The sequence below is a fragment of the Convolutriloba macropyga genome, chromosome 4 (genome assembly GCF_964194025.1).
Source record: "Convolutriloba macropyga chromosome 4, txConMacr16.3, whole genome shotgun sequence".
Classification (NCBI taxonomy): domain Eukaryota; kingdom Metazoa; phylum Xenacoelomorpha; order Acoela; family Convolutidae; genus Convolutriloba; species Convolutriloba macropyga.
In genome coordinates, this window is record NC_134471.1 from 56,701,474 (window position 1) to 56,722,525 (window position 21,052).

Genomic DNA, 21,052 nt, shown 5'->3' on the forward strand with positions numbered 1-21,052 from the left:
CTAAATTTCCTTGGACTTTTTATAATTATTGTTTTGTTTCATCCCAGCACCCAGGACGAAACGGTTGACAAAATCACAAAATCCAAAGATTGTTGCTTCTCTCAACAGAACGAAAGTTTTCAACTTGATTGCTGTGTCAGGAATCCTGGTACAAACGGAGGAGATAAAGAAAAGAAGACTTATTTGTCATGGATAACACCTCACTTCCTGACATTATTGAACGTATTCCAGAGCTTAAATTCCGGTATATTGGATCCTTTCCAGCAGATTTTGTCTCAAATTTGCCCAAATTTACATTTGCAATCATCAACACTTCCCCAAGCAGTGAGTTTGGTGAACATTGGATAATGATTGGTCGCCTCAATAGGAACTATTACTATACGGATTCTCTAGCACGATCAGTCACACATTACAAATTTTTGAATAAAAAGTATCAGAAAACAATACACAGACCACTCCAGAAAATGGAAAACTTGTGTGGGTTCTACACTATTTATGCTGCTTTTCATCTATTTAAATTTTTACAAACAAACTTGAACAATGTTAATGATGTGCATGTACTAAATTTTATTACTATTTATATGTAAATTTGATTACTGGGTATACACTAAGCTGGTGCCCAATAAAGTCGACATTAGTTTTTAACAATTGTACCTTTTACTCAGTTAGCTACGCAAGTTTTTCCTCTTTGTCGACTTTATTGACCCACTCGGCTAAATGTACCTCGGTTTTCACTTGATTTGATAACAATTTATACCTATTTAATGTAAGTGTTGGAGTGATTTTGTAGATAATTTATACTGTGTCTGTTAATTACAACTTTTCCAATTCAATTGTTTTTAAAAAATGTCATTTTTAACCAATCAGAAGAGAGTATTTAGAATTTATTGAAAAAACAGCGTAAAACTGTACAAAAATCTCAACAATTTTTCGAAAAATACACCTGATCCTATACCTATTCTTAATACATGTCAGCGGATATGAATAATCTTGAATAATAAATTGCAGCTATGACTGATCTTAATACATGACCAATATACATAATCTTAATACGTATCCGCGGCTATAACTAATTTTAATACATGTCGGCGGCTTTAACTAATCTTAATACATGTCGACGGCTATAACTAATCTTAATACTTTTCGGCGATTATAGCTAATCTTAATACATGTCTGCGGCTATACCCAATCTTAACACATGGCGGCTATACCCAATCTTAATACATGGAGATTATATTCCTAATCTTAATACATGCACCCTATACCCTGTCCTAATACATGTAGGCGCCCCTAGGTTCTATCCCTAATATTAATACATTAGGGACGACCCTAAGCGGTCAAAGCCGCTATAACCAATCTTGATACATGGGGTCGTCACCCCCCCCCCCCCGGGACTGTCGTCCACCCTAGTACTACTGATGACGTAGCGGCTAGGTATTGAGCCGTCAGCGGAGATTGTCCTCAGGTATACCACTGCTGATACTGCTGAAAGTGAAGCGTCTGTGAAGGTGTGCAACTCGTGAGTCCCATCGACGTTGGGAACTAGACATCTGGGGATTTGAATTGAAAGCATATTCTGGAAGTCTTCCATCCATTGCTGAATTTCGTGGTAATATTCCTCTGATAGTAGCTGGTCCCAATTGTGTCCTTGTTTGATGACTTTTTGAAAGATGCATCTCAGTCGAATTGCAAAAGGCGAGATTATCCCAATGGGATCAAACAAAGAAGCAGTCATTGAGAGAAGCTTTCTCTGTGTGATATTCTCTTTTTCATAGCTCAGTTTGGGTTTCGCAAAAAGAATATGATCGGATTGAGGGTTCCATGTTTGACCAATTATCCTTTGCAACTTTAGAACTCCAGTTCTGTCTTCCTCGGGAATCTTTTCCAGCACAGCAGGGATTTTGATGAGAAACTTGGTGAGGTTGAATCCCCCTGTTTTGAGAACATGTTTCAGCTCAGTCGCTGTATTTGCTGCCTCTTCCTCTGTTGAGAATGAATGAAGTCATCCATGTAGAATTGTTTTGTGATTGAGTCAAATGTTTTTGGATGTTCTTGTCTGTTATCGTTGGCGCACTTTTGCAGAACAAAAATTGCGCAGGCAGGAGAACAAGTTGCTCCAAAAAAAGAGTGGTTGGTATTTGGATGTCCTCTCCTCGTCATTGTTGCTGCACAAAAAACAGAGCATCTTGGTCTTCTTCTCTGATTCCAACTTGCATGAACATAGCCTCTATGTCTGCTCTTACTGCAACCTCGTACTGACGAAACCATAGAAGCAGTCCATGTAGATTGCACAAAAGGTCCGGTCCCGTTAGCAGTGCATCGTTCAAAGAAACCCCTTTGTATTTTGAGGCTGCATTTGTCACTCGTCTTACCTTGTCTGGTTTTTGCTTGTTGATGACGGGATGATGCGGTAGATACCAAACGTTCTTTGCATCCTGGTTCGTAACAGATGCTATGTATCCCTTATCCATATCATCAAAGATAGTGGTCATATATCTCTGTTTCAGTTGGTTGTCTCTCTCTAATCGCTTCTGCAGGGCGTGCCACTGAACCCTTGCCATGAAGTAGTTGTTGGGCTATGTGAAGTTTTCTCGCCGAGGGAGTCCAATCTCATATCTTTCTCCGTTGTGATGTTTGGTCTCTGCCAAAGTCTTTTGTGCCTTCTGGTCCTCTTCATTGTGTCCCTTTGTAGAACCCTGACTAAAGTGGACACCTTCAGAGGTCCAAAAAAGATGTAGAAGGTTTTCGTCCGGGTCGTCACTACCTCGCTTGAGATGGTTGAAAGGAGTGATGTTGTGGTTGCTGCTTCCTTTATTGTTTGGTTGAAAGTACTCTTGTGGCACAGGGCCTGTCAAAGTCCATCCTAACAATGTGTTGACTCCTGTAGGGAGTTCCTGGTTTGCCGGTAGTGAAGTGTATTGGAACAGCAGCCAGAAAAGCATCAGCTCCTATGAGTATTCCAATTTCGTTGTCAAAAATTTGTGGGAAATTGATTTCTGCTAGATGATCATAGTCTCTACAAAGTCTATTCAACATTTCTGCGGGGACAGTTGGCATCTGGAACTGCTCGATAGAGGTTGCGTACACAAGTAGACTTGTCACCGGTTTTGAGCTGCGAAGTGATTCAAATCCAACCATGACATCAGCTTTTTTTCACAGTGTGCTCCCCATGTAGCGAAGCTAGAGGTAGTCCTATACCTTTGGGGACTCGATTTCGAAGAGCATCAGCAATGTTTTTTGTGATCTGCGTATTATCACTTCCACTGTCCAAAAGTGCATAAGTCTCTGTGTTGAAGTCTTTGTAGAAGAGCATGACTGGTATTGTCTGTAGTTGAATAGAAGCTCTGACCCACGTGGGTTCCCGATTTCTGCTGCAAGTGTGGTTTTGCACCCATGGAAGTTTTGATGAATCGTCATTCAGCTCATTTCTGGTCACTGATTGAAAGTGGGTGTTACTTGTTTCATTAGATTGCTGAGGATTGCTGTGCTGCTGATTGGCAGTTTGATGCGAGCTGTTAATTCCATAGCTTGGATTACGGGGGTTGAAATTATTTTGATTGTATCCCCTTCTGTTGTTGGTATTTGGCGTGTTACTGATTGTTGACGAAAGCTGAGGCGTTGTATGGCTGAAGTTTCTACCGTAGTTTGAGTACACTGGGTTGTTCCTGGATTGAAATCCCCCTTTACTCGTTGCTTGGAAATCACTTCTCTGCGAAGTCCTGAAGTCGTCTCGATGGAGAGTTGAATGATGAAACCCATTGCATCTGTTTACAAGACATCGAATTTTTGATTTACAGAATCCACTCTCATGTCTCCTCAAGCAATTGACACACAAGTTGTGATGCCTCACCAATTGCTGACGGTCAGCTACAGATTTGCTCAGGTACTCTTTGCTGCGACCAAGGTTGTGATCCCCAGAGCATAGTTGACATTTTAAGCTGGCTTGAAAAATTATGTTGAAGTGTTTCTGGCCTTGGGAAAGCCGTTCAACCCGGCCTTTTTTGTGGTCTTTGTGGCGAGACATCCTCGCAAGCCTCTGCATATGTGCTTATACAATCTCCAAAGTCAGCCAAATTGGGTTGCTCTCTTCTCATGCTCCTTACATGTTGATTCCAGCGAATCGTCATTGGCGTTGTCAACTTTTCCTTGGCAACTTTAACTACCGCAGAAGCTCTAGGTCCGATTCAAAATGGTGAAGTCCAAAGGTCTGTACCAAACGTCTGAGGGGGGACGCAAAACTTACAAAACTGCTGGGATCATCCATTCTGGTCTTAGGCCATTGTTCAAGTTGTGTGAGGTACGCACTCACAGCATGCTGCGGCTTTCCAAACTTTCTGATAAGTTCCTGAAGTGCCTCCTCATAGAAGTCTCCGTTGTAAGAGCAACCACAGATGAAGTCTTTTGCTTTGTGAGTTACCGAGTTTTGCAATTATGTCATTTTCTGAACAGTTGAAAGAGCTGGATTGTCGTGAATGGTTGACTTGAAAAAGCTGTAACATTGATGCCACATCAAAGGATCGCCTGAGAAATTGTCAAGACTAATCTTTGGTAGTCTGAACGCATTCATCATCACTTGATGATTGGTCCACTCAGCATTGTGGGGTCGTTGTGGGAACTCTTGCTCAGAAAACTGCTGTGGCATGAAATTTAAGTGACGATTAATCTCTTCGTTGGGAGCGTTCATCATTTTGTTTGTCTCTGGGAATGATTCATCCATTTGAATACCGAACAAATGACGTGCCTGTTGCTGATCACGTGGTTAGATTTTGTCTGCAAACGGTTGAGTGAAATTGTCAGGCATTGCTTGAGGTTGAAATCCAGGTGTTGTACCGGAATTCCAGTACACAGTGTCTGATGGTTGACCGCTTGAAATATTGAGGGTAGCCAAACCTTGATTTGGAACATTCACATCAAAGATGGGGCAATTTTGAACCTGTTTCGCATCTTCACTGAGGCTGCGAAGCTCCTGTTTTTCACTTTGCTCTTTTGGCTTCTGCTGCTGTGCGTTGTATTTTGCTACACTTGCTCTCTCTTTTTGAAGATCACGATGACTGTTTTTGGACGGTACACCATAATGGTCATCAGAACTGAACACCTCATCACAGCTCTCAGCGTTTTCACCTCTGGTTCCTGAAACAACAACCTTTCCCCGTAGTTTGTTGGGTTCTTCCGAGGAGGTGTCGGAAGAGATGAACTTTTGATGGTTTGACCCATGAAGCAATCTGATTTTTTGTTTGATTCTCAACCATTTGCAATTTCTCCGTGCAGATTCTTCAACAGTGTCGAACTCTTCTTGTGTCAACTGTTGTTCTATGAGTTCGTTACACATGCGATCAAGCTCCGCTTTTTGCAGTCGAAGTTCGTGAACGAGCTCATGGAGGTCTGCTGCTGCTTCTGTTTGTTGCATTTTTTCGTCGAGTAGGGCTTGTGCTGCTTCCCCCTGAATGACTTCGAACTTCAAGAATTGCATGAGTTGAGCCTTGGAGGTTGACTTTGTTTTGGTTTTGCTTGACATGGCTTTGGCTTGTCTCATTGGTTAATGGTTACTTTATAATGGTTAATAGTTTATGGTTGCACGATGAACTTCACATAAAAAAAATTTATTGCACTATGAGTGTTATGAGTCACTGCACTTGTAGTTAGCAGTTAAAATGTTGTTAGAACGCTTACTAATCGTTTTTTTGTATCTAAAACAACTTGAATGCTAATTATGTTGTTGTTGTGGACAGCTAACAATGGTTTGGTTGTCTTATGTTTTACTAAATCTTGCTTGAATGCTGTTTATTAAAGTATTTTATGTACGCTTTGCGTTGTGGGGAGGGTTTCGTCTAATCACGGTCGCCGAGAAACACCCTAACCTGGGGAGTATAGTGTTTTACCTTTTAGAAAATTTTGCCTAGAAACAAAAACTTTTGCACTTGCGTGTCAGCAGGTGCAAAACTGTAAATCAGAATCAGCTAGAATATCTCTTTGAATGTAAGAAGGGCTTAATCAAACCCTGAATTTTTTAATGCTTTTTCGCTAGACTTAGGGTCAGAGAGTTTTAGCTGAACTAGAAGGTGCTATAATCTAAGAGAGATCACGCTTTGCTACCTATGTATATGTTCGACTATCCCCGTCGCAAGCCTATGCGTTGGTTCAAAAGAGAACCCGCAGCCTCACCCGTTCAGGCCCCAATCAATCTTATCAGCAAATGTGGTACCTCTAGCCGCCTGGACTAGAGAACTGCATTGAGCGGATTGCATCATGAATTTCAGAGTGCAATGAACGATGCAGGGGGAAGTTCATCGAACTGTTACTTACTTAGAATGCCTGACAGCCTATAAATTTGAAGTGTTAAAATTATCAGATGGAAAAATCTACAGCACGTTTAATTCAGCTAGGTGGTGGGATTTTTTAAAGTTTTAGTGAAAAACTACAAGGCAGAAATTTTAAGTTGTCTCAGTATTGTGAGTCGATGGTTCGGTTTTAAAACCTAGGATGCGCCAAACTTTGATATCTTTTCTTTAGTCTGATCCGCTTTCAGAGACAACGACTGATTTTCTAGAGTTTATTTTGCTGTGTATTCTTCTATAAGCTTGTATGCTTGTTAAATAATTGCTTACAAAGGTGTGGTTTATACCCGCATTTACGATCAAAGTTAAGTGTGGCACAATGAAACTCATGTATGATAATGAATGAAAAAGTTTGGCATTGAAAGTCATGAAAAATCAAAGTTAGAGATATGACTTTTACAGCGATTATGAATATGAACTCAATAAATTTGAACTAAATAACAAGGGGAAGGATTGGGGGGCTGAACGGTTACGGACCGTTTACATGTATGTTGTGTAAATACTTTTCATTTTTGCAGAATTTTTCTGCCACAAAAGTAGTTGTGCTGCTGAAACAACTTGGAACTGAAAGAAAAGTGAGCAACTTATGACTCTATAGTTTGCAGAACTTGAGTTGAGTGACTTGCTATCAATTAAAATATGTTTTAAATGAGTTCAATTTTCTTTTTTCAGGCGATCATGATTTGCCTCAACAAATTTTACATCGAGTTCTAAATATCTGGGGCAACATTTACAAGGAGACAACATAAATGGGACTTTTGGCTAAACTAGCATCTAGCTAGTATTCATTCGAACCTCTTATGATAATCAGTCTGCAATTCAAGCATATGCTGAGTAGCTTTTATTGAAATATCAATAGCGTGTTGGTTAACCGCAGTAAAAGGCAGATAGCTGAATAATTATTTCATAATTTTTTTGATCTTTTGGTTGCAACAGTAATATGGTCGTATTTCTGAGGTTGTTGACTAATTATTTTGCAAAACAACATCATAGAGACTAAGCTTATCCGACGGTCAACTTACCTCGCTAGTTTTAATTAATTATATAGATTGTTTGATATTTTATTGCTTTGTTTGGTAGACTACACTTTGTGAACAAAGATCTGAAATATGACCCCCAGGACTTTTTTCAAGCGGTTCTTTAGAAAACAGACCAATACTCAAAATGCCTGTTGTAAAAAATAACATATGCTATTTTTATTAACTGATTATATAACAATTAGTTAATTAATTAGCTTTGATGCTGCTTCTCATTTGAACAGTCGAAGAGGTAATAAAAAATAATGAACAGTTTAAACAGAAAATGTAATGTGTTTATGAATGTGAGGAGATAATTCGATTATTATTACCACTATCATAACCTCCGAAAGACTAATTGCGATTTATGGGAGACATCAAAGTATTTGTTCAAAGAGTAGTTGCTCGCAACAATGGCTAAACTTATTATTTTTGCGCCTGCATGCAAAGTGTTGATCAAATGCGCTTAATCTAGAAGTGAATTTACTTCTGGAAATATTAAACGCAGAAACTGGTCAGAACTTTTTCGGTAACACGACACATGTTTCGATCATAACTTGTCGCCTCACAAGAAATTGTTCTTTTCATTTTTCTGAAAAAATGCTAGTTCAAAACGGCATCGTTTTGTTTGTTGTGGCAACTACCCTTGGTAAGTTTATGTTTCCTCTCTTTGAGCACCTTCTTTTTACATCCATCCACTGATAAATTTCTAAAGCTCAATAAAGCATTAAATCGCAAAAATTACTCAAATTTATCTCAATTTTACACAGCTTGTGAATTAGAAAACATAGCAGGACAAGTCTTGACGTACCATTCAAAGAACTTCCATTGACTAAACAAAAACTAGACCTAGATCGGACTGATAAAGAATTGAGAAAACCGTTTCTGAAAAAAAATCAGATAAAAAAATTAAAAAATAAAAGCAAAATTAATCTCAAAATGCCTCATGTGAACAAAACATCACTAGGGAGAAACTGAAATTTGGTTCAAACAAAAAACGAGGCCTAGAATGACCTACTAAAAGATATGGAAAACTATTTAGAAAGAATGAAAATGATCCAAAAAATTGAAAAACAGCAAAAATCAAAGTGAAATTGCCGCAGTGCACAAAAAACCGCTAGCGAGAAAGCAAATTATTGTTCAAACACCGTTTTCGTACTCCACTTTAACAATTAGAGACAAAAAAATTTTCACGCCGCAAAACAACTCGCTTTTTTCGCTCCACTTCCTGTTTCGGCGTGACCAAAATATCTTTTCGACCTAAAAAATCAACAAAAAACATAGCAGGACAACTCCAGACGTACGGTTCAAAGAATTTTCATTGACTAAATAGAAAAATAGACCTAGAACGGACTATGAACGAATTGGGAAAATCATTTCCAAAAAAAATCTGATCAAAATAAAAAAAAACAGAAAATCAAAGTTAAAATGCCGCATGTGAACAAAAAAATCACTAACGAGAAAAGGAAAATTTGGTTCATACAAAAAACTTAGCCGTAGAATGAACTATGAATAGATTGGGAAAACCATTAAGAAAAAAATTCAATCCAAAAAATTGAAAAAAAACATGCACAAAAAATCAAGAGCCAGAAAGCGAGTTTTTGTTCAAACACCGTTTTCTCACTCTACTTTAAAATTAGAGTGAAAAAACGTCACGCCGCAACACCACTCGCTTTTTTGCTCCACTTCCTGTTTCGGTGTGACCAAAATCACTACTCCAAATTGACTTGAAAAATCATGAAAATGTGTAAACAGATCTTTAAAAAAGGACAGAACACCAATACAATTCAAAAAAAGGAGCGCTATAATAGCCAGCTGAGAAGCTGAGGCGGCTATTAAAAAAGAATTTAAGAAAAAATCGCGAGTATCATAAAAATTGTTCAAAAGCCTTTTTCTTTCCTTGAAATCAGTTTCTTAAAATTTTCACGTCACAAAGTCACTCAAACTTTTGCTTCAGTTCCTGTTAGGGCGAGACAAAATCCCCACTCAAATGCTCAAAATGCCGCATGTGAAGAAAAAACCACTAGCGAGAAATGCAAATTTGGTTTAAACAGAAAACTAGGCTTAGAATGAACTATGAATGTATTGCGAAAACCAGTTAGAAACAAAATCCGATCCAAAAAAAACAACAGTAAACATCCAAGTTAAATTGCCGCATAAAAACAAAAAACCGCTAGCGAGAACGATTTTCTGATCAAACACCGTTTTCTGACTCCACTTTAAAACTAGAGCGAAAAATTTCACGCCACAAAACCACTTTATTTTTTTGCTCCACTTTGCATGACCAAAGTTACTTCTCCATTCTACTTCAAAGATCATGAAAATGTGAACAGATCTTAAAAACAATAAAAAACATAGCCGGAAGAATTCGGGAAACGACTCGAAGTGGAAATCCACTTAAACGCCATCCAACAGAACGTGCTCCCCGTAAATTATGTTTTTCTTGTAAGAAAACCATAAAACAAATAATTAAAAACAAGAAAATCAAATCTGTTAAACTATGATAAGCAACTTGGACTGAAAAACTGGAAGAATTTGATATTTTTTAATAGAAGCACATAAATCCAAACAAAAATTCTTTTCAGCCAATAGGGCATCCAGTCCTCGCAAATCAATAGGCAAGTCATAATAGGCTGGGAAAGTTGTCTCGAAAATAGAAAAAAACTGCAAAAAAATTAGGAAAAGTAGTTTCAATTTTCGCCAATGTCAAATTTCTCAACAAAAAAAATTCTTCATATCAACAAAACTGTAACCACTTGTTATCTAAAATTTGCTCAGGTTATAGGGGTCTTTTCAATACCCATTTGAGGCAGTAAAACAAAACAAAACAATCGTCAAAAATCGCCCTGAGCACAAAAATGATTAAAATACATTAAAAACCTTCGAATTAGCATAAAATTGTTAAGAATTTCCAGAAACCTTCGAAACACAACCAAAACCACAAAACCATAACTAAACCTCTTAACCAAAAAATTGAAAAAACTGCTTTGAAATGCCGGACGTGAACAAAAGATTTCCCTCGCTTACAGAATTTTTTTTCACACCTCAATTTCTCGTCTCCAGAAAACAGCGATATGAACAAAAAATCACTCTCCTTTCGCTCCATTCCTCATTTTGTTCAGAAACAAACAGTCTCAATCCGAATTTTTTCACGTGTTTTATTACCTGTTTGAAAATTCACTCCAATAAAATTGATTTAAAAAGGACTTCTCCAATACACCTTTTCTAGTCGGAAAAAAAAGACAGCGCCCCAATACAATTCAAATTCTTTGAATTGTAATAAGAAAGCTAGTTGGCTTTTATATTCATGATATTCGCTCGCATTGCATATTTCTTAGTGAGAAAACAAAAAGCCAATTAGCAGTTATAGATAAGACGGCTCCATAGGTTTCGGTTTCTTCATTGGATCTCAAGTAATTAATGCAGAAACTGGAGAATTCCAACTCTGGCTATTGAATTTGTTGTCACTGTTGTCGACAAAAGCCGTAAATTGTACATGTTGTGCCGTAAGGTGTTTCCCTATAACGGAATTTTTTAGTGCGATCTTTAACTGTTTTTAAAATTAGAGTGAAAAAACGTCACGCCGCAACACCACTCGCTTTTTTGCTCCACTTCCTGTTTCGGTGTGACCAAAATCACTACTCCAAATTGACTTGAAAAATCATGAAAATGTGTAAACAGATCTTTAAAAAAGGACAGAACACCAATACAATTCAAAAAAAGGAGCGCTATAATAGCCAGCTGAGAAGCTGAGGCGGCTATTAAAAAAGAATTTAAGAAAAAATCGCGAGTATCATAAAAATTTTTCAAAAGCCTTTTTCTTTCCTTGAAATCAGTTTCTTAAAATTTTCACGTCACAAAGTCACTCAAACTTTTGCTTCAGTTCCTGTTAGGGCGAGACAAAATCCCCACTCAAATGCTCAAAATGCCGCATGTGAAGAAAAAACCACTAGCGAGAAATGCAAATTTGGTTTAAACAGAAAACTAGGCTTAGAATGAACTATGAATGTATTGCGAAAACCAGTTAGAAACAAAATCCGATCCAAAAAAACAACAGTAAACATCCAAGTTAAATTGCCGCATAAAAACAAAAAACCGCTAGCGAGAACGATTTTCTGATCAAACACCGTTTTCTCACTCCACTTTAAAACTAGAGCGAAAAATTTCACGCCACAAAACCACTTTATTTTTTTGCTCCACTTTGCATGACCAAAGTTACTTCTCCATTCTACTTCAAAGATCATGAAAATGTGAACAGATCTTAAAAACAATAAAAAACATAGCCGGAAGAATTCGGGAAACGACTCGAAGTGGAAATCCACTTAAACGCCATCCAACAGAACGTGCTCCCCGTAAATTATGTTTTTCTTGTAAGAAAACCATAAAACAAATAATTAAAAACAAGAAAATCAAATCTGTTAAACTATGATAAGCAACTTGGACTGAAAAACTGGAAGAATTTGATATTTTTTAATAGAAGCACATAAATCCAAACAAAAATTCTTTTCAGCCAATAGGGCATCCAGTCCTCGCAAATCAATAGGCAAGTCATAATAGGCTGGGAAAGTTGTCTCGAAAACAGAAAAAAACTGCAAAAAAATTAGGAAAAGTAGTTTCAATTTTCGCCAATGTCAAATTTCTCAACAAAAAAAATCTTCATATCCACAAAACTGTATCCACTTGTTATCTGAAATTTGCTCAGGTTATAGGGGTCTTTTCAATACCCATTTGAGGCAGTAAAACAAAACAAAACAATCGTCAAAAAATCGCCCTGAGCACAAAAATGAGCAAAATACATTAAAAACCTTCGAATTAGCATAAAATTGTTAAGAATTTCCAGAAACCTTTGAAACACAACCAAAACCACAAAATCATAACTAAACCTCTTAACCAAAAAATTGAAAAAACTGCTTTGAAATGCCGGACGTGAACAAAAGATTCCCTCGCTTACAGAATTTTTTTCACACCTCAATTTCTCGTCTCCAGAAAACAGCGATATGAACAAAAAATCACTCTCCTTTCGCTCCATTCCTCATTTTGTTCAGAAACAAACAGTCTCAATCCGAATTTTTTCACGTGTTTTATTACTTGTTTGAAAATTCACTCCAATAAAATTGATTTAAAAAGGACTTCTCCAATACACCTTTTCTAGTCGGAAAAAAAAGACAGCGCCCCAATACAATTCAAATTCTTTGAATTGTAATAAGAAAGCTAGTTGGCTTTCATATTCATGAAATTCGCTCGCATTGCATATTTCTTAGTGAGAAAACAAAAGGCAAATTAGCAGTTATAGATAAGACGGCTCCATGCAGAAACTGGAGAATTCCAACTCTGGCTATTGAATTTGTTGTCACTGTTGTCGACAAAAGCCGTAAATTGTACATGTTGTGCCGTAAGGTGTTTCCCTATAACGGAATTTTTTAGTGCGATCTTTAACTGTTTGCTGAAAATCATAGAATCAAATTAGATCTTTTGTATGATTATTAATTAAAAAATCTACATAGATCACTGTATAACGTTATGTTTGGTTAGAATCAAGCATCCAATATCTTTTGGACCTTTTTTCAAATTCTGCAATAGCAGCAGCAGCAGTAAACTGTAAATCAAGCCCGAAAATTTATCTTCGTGACAGTTATTTGAGACAAGAGAAACTGTCTGGAAAACTAAAAAAAAACTCTTCCCAAGTAAAAAAGTAAAGAAAAATTATTGGCGTTTTGTTTGCGACATTCCCAGATCGTTTTGAAAATTAGGATGAAAAGTAACGCAAAAAATTGTTGTAAATGAAATTAGGTTAGAGGAATTTTTTACCAATAGTTGTGTAGATCTTCAGCCCCAAAGATTAACAATTCTAATTGACCAAAATTTTTCAAAAAGAAGTTTACTTTGTTTTTATTCTCAAAGTTTCCCTTTAAAATTGTTTTTTCCCTATCTCTTTTTTCTGCTGGTTAAAAACTATTGCACAACCCATTTCTTCTATTAACCAGAAAATGGAGATTTCAGGCAATTTAGAGCTCTAAAAAAACAGAAATCCACATTGAAAATTTAAAACTTAAATCAGAAAAAAATATTGTTTTCTAAACTCTAGACTTGTTTTTGCAAACAAATATTTGAATTTCTTCGTGACTAAAAGTTTCTGTATTTTTTGAGTTTATTTGAAAAACTGGTACTTAAAATGGACATCAAACCAAACAGTATCATTATTGAAAAGCCAAGTCGAATTTTCCTTCTGTCTTTTTTATTTGTACTCAAATTTCTTATTGCCAGAGCTGATCGTTTCAACTAATCTACTTAAACATAATACCTTGTAAAAAATTTTGAGAGTTAGATACTTTATGGATGGGCAGATTGAAAAGTTCAAAAGAACTGTTTATAAATTTTTTGAAAAATGGAAGAAAATGTTCTTTTTTTTCAATTTTTCACTTTCCTGTACATTGAAATTGTGCTCTTCTAACTGATCTTTACCAGTATTTGAGTGTTTCTTTTACAAAAACCAAACAGTTTATTGATTGTAAAACTCTTTGTAGGTTTGTGATTGTGTGTGTCGCCGCCTATTTGAGAGTATGTGTGTGCGTGTGTTTAGTGGGTGTGTGTGTGTGTGTGTAAGAGCGCGAGAAGTAGAAAGAAAGGAATTGAGAGGGTTAGGTCCGCTAGAGGATAGACGCAAATATTGCCGAGTGCAAAAACTGTCGGAACTCATAAAAAATTAGGAAAACTCTATATTTGCTATTATTTGCGGCAAAGAGTTTAATACTGGAATTTTTGTGTTTTTGAAGCTCTTTGATTACACGTTTACAAAATTTGAGAAAATTAAGTGTCCTGCTAAGCTCTTGAAACGTCCTGAGCGACAAAATTTTTCAAAAAACTTCAAAATTTCATTTCAAATTTATTCTCCTTCTTGAAATTACTGATACACCTGCCTCAAGAAGTCCATACTAAGTATTGCAGGAAAAAACAAACAAGACTTGAAAGAACGTTAACGAAACTTCCGTAATGATCAGATGCAAAAACGAGAAGTTTAAACATAATAGACGCAAAAAATTACTCGCTACAAATTGCGGTTCTAAATATTTCCTATAAAGAAACTGTGTGCATTTGAAATAGGTGATAACACTTTTGCCAGATTGAATAGAAAAATAAGTGTCAGTTTATGCTCACAAAAAATACAGATGGATAAAGTATTCAGAAAAACTTCATAAAGTTCATTTCAAATGTAGTGCCAGTTACCCATACAATTGCCTCAAAATTCCATGCCTAGTTTTCCAGAAAAACCAAATCGGAACTCAAATGAACGTTAACGAACCTTAATTAAAAATTCGATGCCAAGAGTAAAAATTTAAAAGCGCTTTTTTGTGGTTTTGTTGTTTTTTTATGTGTTTGCGTGAGGGCCTATGTGAGTGAGTGTATGTAGGTTTGTAACGTGTGTGGTTTCTCCTTGTGTGTGTAAGATTGAGAGAGAGAAAGAAAGTGAGAGCAAGAGAGAGAGAGAGAGAGAGAGAGAGAGAGCGAGCGAGCGAGCGAGAGATAGAGAGAGAGAGAGAGAGAAGAGAGTAAGAAATTAAGGCTAGTGTGTGAGTGGAGTATGACGGTGCTTTTTCCTTTATAAGTTGGACATAATTAGAAGCACAGTGCAAATACCGCCAGAAATTTTGACAAAGTTTGAAAAGTTTTTTATAATTTGCCACAAAATGTGGCTTTAAAAAGTCAAAACCAAAACTGAGAGTTGAATAAAAAGTTTTCGAAAACTTATATAGTTTTCTATAAAAAACAAAGAAGAACTGAATGAAGAGCGACGAAACTTTTGACCATTTCCCAAAAATTGTAATTCACTTATCTGTCTCGAATGTGTTGAATGCTTTCCGTAATTGTCTGTGCTAAATGACAACATATTTTTTGATGTAATCAGTAGAGTATATTTCTCCATATAATTTGCTTTCAATTTATCCAAAGGTACTTTGACAGAATTTAAAATTTGTTGTTGCAACCTTATGATGTATGTTGGAAAGTTCTCTGCTACGCACAGAGTCGCACGAGCCGTCCCCCTGTAATTACAGAGAGCAAAGAAGGTGTTTTGGTTAAATACAGTTGTAGGTTACATTAGTCCGATTCTTTCGCAACAAATTATCAACTTAGCTCTACTCTTATCTGTTTTGACATGGATACTGTATCAGCAGTCATTAGTGATAGAGGATGAAGGAATTTGACTTGAGGGCGTTATTTAACTGAGACAAGAGGATGCCGAGGAATTTAATGTTGTTATAAGGTTTGTTTTTTTACATACCTCGCTTCCTGGTCTTTGGGCAATTGACAAACATTTAGTAAAGATCAGATGCCTAAAAAAAATTAAAGAAAATTTTTGTTGTCGAGATGTTTGTGTTTCTGTGTTTGTCTAATTGCTTGTGTGGTTGTATGGATGTGTGTGTAACGTATGGGGTATGTGTGTGTAAGAGATTGAGAGAGAGAGAGAGAGAGAAAAGACAGCGAGAGAGTTAGTGTGTGAGTGGAGTGTGGTTGTTTTATGAGTTGGACATATGAAGATGAGACATCTCTAAGATTTTTAAAATCATAATAATGCCATAATGCTCATGAAATATCAAAGTTGACATTTTTTTCAAAAACTTCAAAAGTTTACGCTTTTACGGAATGTATTATTCCAGAAAATTTTGGTTCGTTCAAACGAACTGTATTTTGGATTAAAATGGTAAATATCAACCCCAAACTTGCGAATGCTTCATTTAAGAGTCTGATATTTAACTGAGGTTATATAATCGACTTTAAGGTCGTTTTTTTTGCTAAAGGATTTTGAGTTTGTCTGAATGTCTAGCTTTTGGCTCTTCGATTTCTTTTTCTCTGCGTTTTTTTAAATATTTTAGTATATTTTGACCGCTTCTTTTTCACCTTTCCTTCTTTAGTTTTTTGCAACCAATTAAAGATTTTTTGAGCTCACCTAATATTTATGTTCAGGCAATGACTCAAAAGCGTAAGACGTCAAAAATGTTATGTCTTTATCAGGTACTACATTTTTCACTCATAACGGTTTATGCTGATAAACAGAAATAGCGGCTATAGCTTAGGACTATGATACAACCGGTAATTGTGTTTATGAGCATAAAAATGTTATGAGCAAAAAAGTAGCGTTTGATTAAGACCATTCTTCTGACTATCAAAGAATTAAGCAATTTTGCAAGGTTTTGTAACCTGGGTCAAGGTTTTTGAGTGAATTTTTCACCGAAGTCGCCACAAAAAGATGTAAGAAATACGCATTTCACCGCGTTTCTTACAAAAATTCACCGCCAAACCTCGACCCGGGAAAGTTTAGCTGTTGTATTGGCTTTTTCAGATATTTTCTAGAGGATTTTTTCACAAACTGATCAGCTTGTCGGTAAAGTGATAAATTGGTAGGAATAAATTTGGATTATTGAAAAAAGATCGAGTCCCTTCATTTCGGATGAGGTCCAATAAATTGATTCTGTTTCAGCGCCTGTAGTTTGGGCGAATGAATGCACATCTACGATTGAGTTGAGTTCCGGACGTCCGAACTCGTCGACTGTGATATATAGAGTTTCCGATGATTCAGGATTACCAGTCAAGGTTGGTGACCAGTTCTTGCCATTTTTGTAACATTCCACCCACAGAAAAAAGGAATGTTCGGTAAAGTTCCGTAAAGTTTTTCAAATTTTTTGAAAACCAAACCCCAGTTCACTGTAAATTACTGCGCCGTATTAAATTATCTAACAGGCCTAGACACTTAGTTTGGAAAACAGATGAAAATAACCCTGAGGGCACAAAAACACCCCACGTCAATCTTAATAGGAAATTTGGGGATCAATAGAATAATTCCATTACGGTAGCAAACCCCCACAATTTAGGGAAAATGAGTACATGCGAAGTTTATGACATGCAGAAATTTGTCCACAGCGAATAAAACGGAAATGCAACCTAAATCAATTTAAGACTGATCTGTTCCGCTATCGCACATTATTTATATGTGCCTGAACAGTATAGATTAATTTGATTTACTTCGTATATATAATTATGATAGACTTTTAGAAAAAAAAATACAAAGTGGAGTATTGAAAAAAACACTTGCATAGCAATAGCGGACTTCAACTTTTCTGCATCTGCAACGATCGGTAAACATGACAGGAAAACTTGTTTCAGCCGTCTTTTTCGGAGCTACAGGAGGCTTCGTAAAGGATTTTTTATTTTTTCATTTTAATTTCTTGAAAAATAATGAAAATATGGCTGTCAGTCTGTTTTACCAGGTACGGAGTACTCTTACCAGTACTCTTTACCAGATACGGAGACTTTTTTGTACTCGACTAAACATTAAGTTTTAGGTGTGCTTAATTTTCGGCTATATGGATGGGGGCGGTCAGTGGAAAAATCGCACAATAACGCAATTAAAACAATAAAGTATTTCATATAATCGGGTTATATGAACTTTTATATCGAAACTATTTTCCACTAACTCATTAAGGTTCAAGCAGAAATTCGTCATATTTCAGTCGCACCCTGAAACATTGACACGTGAAATAAGGTTTATTAAAAAACGAAAAAGCAAAAAATCGAGTAGTAAAAAAGTAGTTTCCCAATATGATTAAAATTTAGATGTCCCATAAAAACAACGGGGCTATATAAATGGGGCTATCGAAAGTCAACTTATTGATGAAAAAATTGTTAACACTCAATAAGTACTACATAAAATTGAATAGTGGAAAATTTCTGAGTAAAGGCTTTTTGACACTATCTCCCTTGCTGCTACTGAACGGTGGTGTGAAAAATAATAGTCTAATCAACTACTGCTCGATGTAATTTCCGCATCTGTTGTAATTAAAACATTGCCACCTTTTCCGCCTTATCAATTTTTTTTACCAAAATGCGTGGACCTCTGGGTTTATTAACATCTCGAAAGTCAACACAGCCATTTGTTGATTTAAATGTTTGCACATTAAAACTCTTCTAAAGTTCTCACGAGCTCCCGATCAAGTTCATAAAGCTCTTCTAAAGAGTTTTACATCATTATAAGCTGATGAGGAAAAAAGTGATTCACTGTTTGTCTAACGATAGTTTAAACAGGCTCGTTGAAACTTTGAGAGAAAAGATTCATGATTTCGATAGCTTACTCAAAATTTGAAAGCGTGTTTCAAAAAAGGTCTCATTGTTTATTTCAAAAAAAATGTTTGTTTTATGTAGAACAAGCAAACATGCTAGTTTGATTGTTTGTAAATATAGTAGTACAGTTTTACATCAATTTGCTGACATTTTAGATAACCATGGAAGTGATAATTCAGGAGTGATTTTGGTTTGCAGAAAAAGTTTGGTAAAAATATTTGGTAAAGCCTGGCAAATAATGCAAGCAATCTTTAGAGTTCTTATAATTAAAATGTAATTTAATCAATATATAATCAGTAATTTATGTATATCAGGTAAAGTTTGAAAGTTAACTTGAAAGATGAGCTAGGATAAAATATTTTTACTTTTGTTGTAGTGCGTTTTCAGTGGAATAGTAAAAAAATAATGAAAAGTAGCATTAAAACTATCTGAAAATCAATCTGTAAAAAACATTGAAAGAGGGGTTTTTCCGTAGAATTAAAGTGTTATGAATTAACTTCAAGATTTGTGATTGATAGCAAGGATAATTTACTTGTTCGAACTTTTGCTCAGACTAAATTAATCCGCAGAGAAACAAGAGCCGTTTGACGGAAAGTTTGGTCGAGAGAAACTCAAGTGTTACAATAGCAGGCATCTGAAGTTTCGCGACCACCATCAAATCATTAAACTCTACTTCCTCAACCCAATTGGCTTCAAATTGTAATCGGTGACTCCTTGAAGATTTTCATTTGCATTGAACAAAGCAGACAACTTTTTTAGTGATCCAAAAGTGTTTAGTTCCCCTCTCTATAAAAAAGAAAAAGGAAAAATAATTGAGAAAACTTTTTCGTTATTTTTGTACAGGACCTTTACCAGAGTTATAATCATCCTATAAAACCGCACTAAACTGCAAGAAAATTCAAATTGGTTATTGTCAGTTTCAAAAACTTTACGGTTGCAAATATTTAACAAAGAAAAAGAGTAGGAAGCCCTATTTATTCATGATTTGTACTTTCAGTGAGTGCGGTCATCAAGAGAATTGTTGAAATTTGGTAAAAAAAGTAATGATTACTGCCCCTTAATGGAAGGCAACGTAGTCTCTACAGTATACTGAACGAGTATCCATTGCCTCAAGGGAATGAGAACCAGTATGAAAGAATTCGCTTAAGTATAGTTGAGCAACAAGCATAGAATTTAAAGAGTCCTGAATTTAGCGAATAAAGTGAACCACGGAATTTCGGTTAATTTGAGCAAATATGTGAAAAGTTTTTGGTTTTTAAAAACACAATCTGCATGCCGAATCTTGCACTTAAAACGTCGGTCGAAATGTTCTAAGTGAAACAGCACGTTTCTTATTTCCGTTGAAAACTGATAAGGCTGAGGACTCATTACCACAGGAAAAACGCTCAGACTTACAAGACCGAGGAGTAGCAGTTTGTCACTCAAGTTTGTGTGAGAGAGAAAGCTCAAGGGGAGCATTAAGTTCTCAATGGGAAATGTAATGAGTTTTCGGTTGAAGAACATAATTTCTTAGTTGTAGTAAGTGAAACTGCAGTGTTATTCAAAATTTGTTGAAGTGACAATAAGTTGCTGGCCGTTAATTGTTATACTGGGAGGCAGAAATTATTAGAGTTGGGTTAATTGAGCTAAGGAGCCAATTGAAAGAGTTTGGAGCACTTGCGGATAGACTGATTGAATTGGTTTGACTAAGAGTGATGAATTTATTAGTTTAAAAATTTCTCTTGAATTGTTGAAATTACTCAGTTATAACATTCTGGCGCCCATTTTTCTCGTTTCTTCTTTTGCAATTATTGATTAACACTTCGTGTGTTATCCAGAGTGCTTTTTTAATGGTCGAGAAAGTAGCTTTTATGGGACTAAACAGACCACTCCTTAAACGTACATGAACCACCAGACAAAGCATTCGGAATTTTGTTAGAGTTTTGGGCGCGACCCAGTTCCCAGCTAGGAGCCTTCTAACGGAGAAATACAAAGTTCTCCATCTGTTTTGAATTGACTGTTAGGACGAAAGAATATAAATCCAGTTCAATTTTTCGACGGACTATCCATAAGCTTGCCTGGTTTCAAGTTCGTTGACAAGTTTTTCCCTTATTTCAGCATCAAGTTCATTAAATTTCAGGGTCTCTTTTCTTTTAGTTTCAAAGACTTTTCTTTAAAATTACGCGTAGGACACTAAGAGCATATATTTATAGCAAAGTGCTGAGCAGTAGCCATTGTCTTTTTGCTGCAAGTGTTTGTGATGCTCTTTATGAATGAAACACTCACATATTTCAGTCGAACAAGCAAATAAAGCAAATATGTATTATTCGCAAAATTTGCTCTCAATTTTGCTCTATCTAGTTTTTAATCACTCTTGTGGCTGTGTTAAGTTTGTATGACATAATTGTTTTTCTCTCAGTTTCCTAGTAGAAGGATAGAAGTAAAAAAAAACGACTGATATGCAACGCAATTACAAACTAGAGATCATTGAAGTTCAGCGCCGTTTTTTAAGTTCAAATATGTATGTTTGCTCCATCGGAAGCATTCCAAAAATGAAAGCCTAAAAAGTATATATATAAGCAGGAGAAAAGTCTACAGGAAAAGATCGGG

General features: G+C 36.1%; 2 protein-coding genes across 2 annotated transcripts in view; one reads left to right on the plus strand and one right to left on the minus strand.

The window, feature by feature from the left end:
- Positions 1–275: 275 nt before the first annotated feature.
- LOC142338107 (uncharacterized) lies at positions 276–2,561 on the minus strand. The gene is made up of 3 exons (XM_075387739.1): positions 2,261–2,561; positions 1,472–1,983; positions 276–389 (listed from the first exon to the last, which is right to left on the minus strand). The coding sequence occupies exons 1-3, from the start codon at positions 2,559–2,561 to the stop codon at positions 276–278; spliced, it is 927 nt and encodes a 308-aa protein (XP_075243854.1).
- Positions 2,562–7,844: 5,283 nt separating this feature from the next.
- LOC142338546 (uncharacterized) overlaps positions 7,845–21,052 on the plus strand; it is a 139,996-nt gene continuing 126,788 nt past the window's right edge. The window contains exons 1-2 of the mRNA XM_075388335.1: positions 7,845–8,000; positions 16,827–16,939. Coding sequence (XP_075244450.1) covers positions 7,952–8,000; positions 16,827–16,939 — 162 coding nt within the window. The 5' untranslated portion in view covers positions 7,845–7,951. The remainder of the gene's footprint in view (positions 8,001–16,826; positions 16,940–21,052) is intronic.